Genomic DNA, 4,715 nt, shown 5'->3' on the forward strand with positions numbered 1-4,715 from the left:
CGACAGAAAGTGGCAATGGCGATAGACAGCAAAGTGGCAACACGGTTTGAGGGTACGCCGAAGACACAACCAGCAACGGCCCGGACCTCCCGGTGTTCTGGGGCAGAAGGGACAAAAACACCCAAACAAACGAAGTGGAGGCGAGGACCGGAGAAATCCCAACGGTCATTTGGCAACGCAACACCCGGCGGTTGGGGCCAGGAGTTAGGACCAAACGCAAGGCCACAGAGGCAGGTTCGAAAGACTATGGTGCAGATACAGTAAAGTTCGTGGAGAGGCACTTTTACGTAGATGACGGCTTGATCTCTGTCCCCTCTCCTGCTGAGGCTATAGACTTGCTTCAAAGAACACAAGCCTCACTCGCTGAATCCAACCTACGCCTGCATAAGTTCGTTTCCAACTCTCAGGCAGTTATGCAGGCCTTCTGCCCAGAAGATTGTGCTCCTGTCATTAAAAACTTAGATTTAAGTGGTGAAGAGACACAATCCCAGCGAAGCCTTGGACTCATTTGGGAAATAACAAGAGACACATTCACTTACTCAGTGGCCACCTCAAGCAAGCCATTCACTCGCCCGTGGCGTATTGTCCTCTGTCAATAGTGTCTTCGATCCCCTGGGCCTATTGGCACCCGTTACAATCCAAGGAAGGGCCCTACTCAGAGAGCTTACTTCAGAATGTTCAGATTGGGACGTACCCCTTCCAGAGGATAAACAAAGCAGATGGGAAACGTGGAGAAATTCCCTTCAGGATCTAAGAGAACTACATTTTCCCAGAACCTACACATCCACCTCACTAAGTCGAGCAAAGCGAAAGGAACTGTGTTTATTCTCAGATGCATCTACTAAGGCCATAGGAGCTGTAGCCTACTTAAAGGCAGTTCAAACAGTTGGGAAGGTCGAGGTTGGGTTCATAATGGGCAAAGCAAAACTAGCCCCCCTGTCAGAACCTACAATACCAAGACTTGAACTATGTGCAGCCGTCTTGGCAGCAGAAATGGCTGACCTCATTCAAGATGTGTTGGACTTAGACTTTGCAGTGCACTTCTATACGGACAGTAAGGTAGTGCTTGGCTACATTTGTAATGAGTCAAAAAGGTTTTACACATACGTTCACAACAGAGTACAGCGCATTCGCCAGTCATCAAAGCCAGAACAGTGGCATTATGTGCGCACAGAGGAAAATCCAGCAGACCATGCGTCTAGGTCACTATCGGCATTCCAACTAAAAAAGTCCACCTGGTTCACCGGACCACCCTTCATCCACCGTCCTGCCGCAGAGACAACACAACTGAGTGGAAGGTTTGACTTGATTGAACCAGATAAAGACTCAGAAATTAGACCAGAAGTAAAAACTTACGTCACTCACCTCCAAATACTCATCTGTAAGCGTTTTGAGCACTTTTCTACTTTTCAGTCTTTAGTCAGAGCCATAGCAAATCTTATCCACATTGCAAAGTCCTTCAGTGGGACTAATCCTAACAAAAAATGCAAAGGCTGGCACAAATGTCATCTGTCTCAAACTCCAGAGGAGGTTGCTCAAGCAAAAACTGTCATCTTCAAAGAGACACAGAAGGCATACTTTGAGAAGGAACTTTCTGCCCTTGATGCTGGCAAGCCAATCTCAAAACAGAGCCCCCTCAAGAAGCTCAGCCCAATGTTACAGGACAGTCTCATTTCTGTTGGAGGCCGACTCAAACACGCAGAAATTAAGAGCGTTGAAAAGAGCCCAGTAATTCTTCCAAAAAACAGTCACATCTCCCTTCTGCTCACTCGTCATTACCACGAGCTAACAAGGCCCCAAGGTCATCATCTGACGGAAGGAGCAATCAGAGCTGCTGGGCTGTGGCTTTTAGGCGGCAAAAAACTAGTCAATTCAGTAATCCACAAATGTTTAACCTGCCGCAAACTACGTGGAAAACAAGAACAACAACTCATGGCGGACCTACCACCTGAACGCCTAAAAACTTGTCCTCCTTTCACCTACGTCGGCCTTGATGTCTTTGGACCGTGGTCCATAACAACCAGGCGTACCAGGGGTGGAGTAGCTGAAAGTAAGCGGTGGGCCATCATGTTTACCTGCATGAGTTCGAGAGCTGTGCATATTGAGGTAATCGAATCTCTGGACACATCCAGCTGCATAAACGCCCTCCGCCGCTTCTTCGCCCTGAGAGGCCCCGCCAAACAGCTGCTATCTGACCGTGGCACCAATTTTATTAGCACTTCAAAGGAACTTGGAATGGATAAATCACTCCAGCAGTACCTAACTATCCAAGGCTGCAGTTGGGAGTTTAATCCACCACATGCATCCCACATGGGAGGCTCTTGGGAGCGCATGATCGGAGTCGCCCGCAGAATCCTGGACTCCATGCTACTACAAAATAAGATTCAACTGACTCACGACGTGTTATGCACACTCATGGCTGAGGTTACAGCCATAATAAATGCAAGGCCGCTCGTCCCAGTGTCCTCTGATCCAGAGAACCCTTTCGTCCTATCCCCTTCAATGCTCCTTACGCAGAAATCTTGCCTCCTATCCCCACCTGGAGACTTTTCGGATAAAGACCTCCACAACAAACAATGGAGACGGGTCCAAGCCCTTTCCAACCAGTTCTGGACACGCTGGAGGCGAGAGTATCTACCCACATTGCAGCAAAGGCAGAAATGGACCGGGTCGCGCAGAAACCTCCAAGTTGGTGACCTGGTTCTGCTCAAGGACAAGCAGGTTGCACGAAACAGCTGGCCCATGGCCAGGGTCACTGCCACATTCCCAAGCAAGGACGATCGAGTAAGAAAAATTGAGGTAAAGACATGCAATCAAGGGTGCATAAAGACATTTATGCGACCAGTTACAGAAGTTATCCTCCTCATGCCAAAGGACTGAATGCATAATGTTTGTTTAGCATAGTGGCCTCCCGAGGCCAGGCGGGGAGTGTGTTGCCCTTAAGGCATTTCTCTGAATAAATAGGTTCATAAGTTTGAAATAAATAATTATAAAAAGATTTGCCATTAAAAAATTAATATGTGTTGTTAAAATGAATAATTCATGTTGCATATACGTTTTAGTTAAAAGGAAAATATCGCTAAAATGTATTTCCTGTTCTGGCGGGGCACTTCCGGTTCCGGTCAAGCACTTCCGGTTTTGGTCAAGCGCTCGGTTTTGCTGAGAAATAGGCTCCTCATGTTAAAGGCAGTATGGAGATGTAATCAAATGCCATCTACTCCGAATTATCAGGCTGGAACGCCGTAAGTTACTTTATATGACAGTTTATACAGATAACTTTGGATATTAATGTATATTTTGCTAACATGAATGTTTTAGTGAGAGTAATGCACTTTATTGATGTAAACATGCTTCTGTCTGTTGAGATGGAGTTTATTTTCTGTCATTTCAGTTTTCACCACATGTTCATGGAGACAATTAAACAAGCTGCAACTAAACTCCAGGGTCTTCATTTGTGGTTTAACTCGGTGTCACCAACATCCTCGTTGAAAACACTACAAGGAGTATGTGACACCACTGAGTATTAAAGTCTAATAATAAAAACATATGATTCCAGGAATAAAATGAAATGATATAATATAAATGAAAAACCAAAGAGATATATGTATGATGTTAACTGATATGCAAATTAGATTAGATTCAATTTATTGTCATCATTACAGTGAAATGCTGAATAGCAGAATGCAAAGTAACAGTATAATATCATATGAGAATGTTATGTTATGATTATCTTTGACCGAATCACAGCAGTGCTCATATTAAAAAACAGCATTCCCTCTCATGTGATATTGCTTAATTAACATTAATGATGTGCACTTTAACAACTAGGCTTACAACTATAATATATACAGGGATGGAAAAGTGACTATTACCTGCAGGGTAAACGTTAGCTAACCAGAAGGCAACAACAATGTAAACAAAAAACACCTGCTTAAAAGATGAATACAAATGAGGAATGGTGGGAAAGGTGGGAGTACTGTAATTACCTAACGTTACATTATTATTTTCCATAACAATTTAGCCCCCTCCACAATATTAACTGACGTTAAAACAGTTAACTAGCTATTTATTGATTAGCAATTAGCGAATCATGTAACATTAGCTTAATGCTAAAAATTTAGGTTACTATCACATTCAGACAAATAATTTCATGTAGGCTAACGTTACCTACCTCTGTCTTTTTCTCGTTTCTCCTCCTCTTCTTTTCTCTTTTTTCTTCCCTGGGCACCTGACAGTTTTGTCCTTTTTGACATCTTGTGTTGATTTTTTGATGTGGTGACGTCCAAAAGGAACCATGATACGGGAAGGGAGGGGGCGCACCGTGCGGGGAGGGGGGGGGGGGGGGGCGTAATGTAGTAACAAATAATATTTCTATTAAATAAGCTTTACTTTGCATTTTAATTAACGTGGGATTATTTTTTGTATTTAGAAATAATAGTACCATTTTTTTTTTCAACATTTGTGGCACTGGCGTGGCGCCCCCTGATGGACGGCGCCCTTAGTATTTGCCTATACGGCCTATGCCACAGGCCGGCCCTGCGTACTGCTACTAGCTAGCATGACGGAGTTTCTATATAGCTGGGTGGTGCTATGATGTTACTGATAGTGAACTTTACAGTGGCTTGCAAAAGTATCCGGCCCCCTTGAACTTTCCCACATTTTGTCACATTTCAGTCACAAACATGATTCAATGTTATTGGAATTCCACGTGAAAG

General features: G+C 44.1%; 1 protein-coding gene across 1 annotated transcript; it reads left to right on the forward strand.

Moving 5' to 3' along the window:
• Positions 1-220: 220 nt before the first annotated feature.
• LOC120743496 lies at positions 221-3,781 on the forward strand. The gene is made up of 2 exons (XM_040047125.1): positions 221-3,242; positions 3,392-3,781. Exon 1 carries the CDS (start codon positions 913-915, stop codon positions 2,878-2,880), a length of 1,968 nt encoding a protein of 655 aa, XP_039903059.1. The 5' UTR covers positions 221-912; the 3' UTR covers positions 2,881-3,242; positions 3,392-3,781.
• The last annotated feature ends 934 nt before the right edge of the window (positions 3,782-4,715 follow it).

Source organism: Simochromis diagramma, unplaced genomic scaffold (assembly GCF_900408965.1).
Source record: "Simochromis diagramma unplaced genomic scaffold, fSimDia1.1 OVJJ01000345.1, whole genome shotgun sequence".
Classification (NCBI taxonomy): Eukaryota; Metazoa; Chordata; class Actinopteri; order Cichliformes; family Cichlidae; genus Simochromis; species Simochromis diagramma.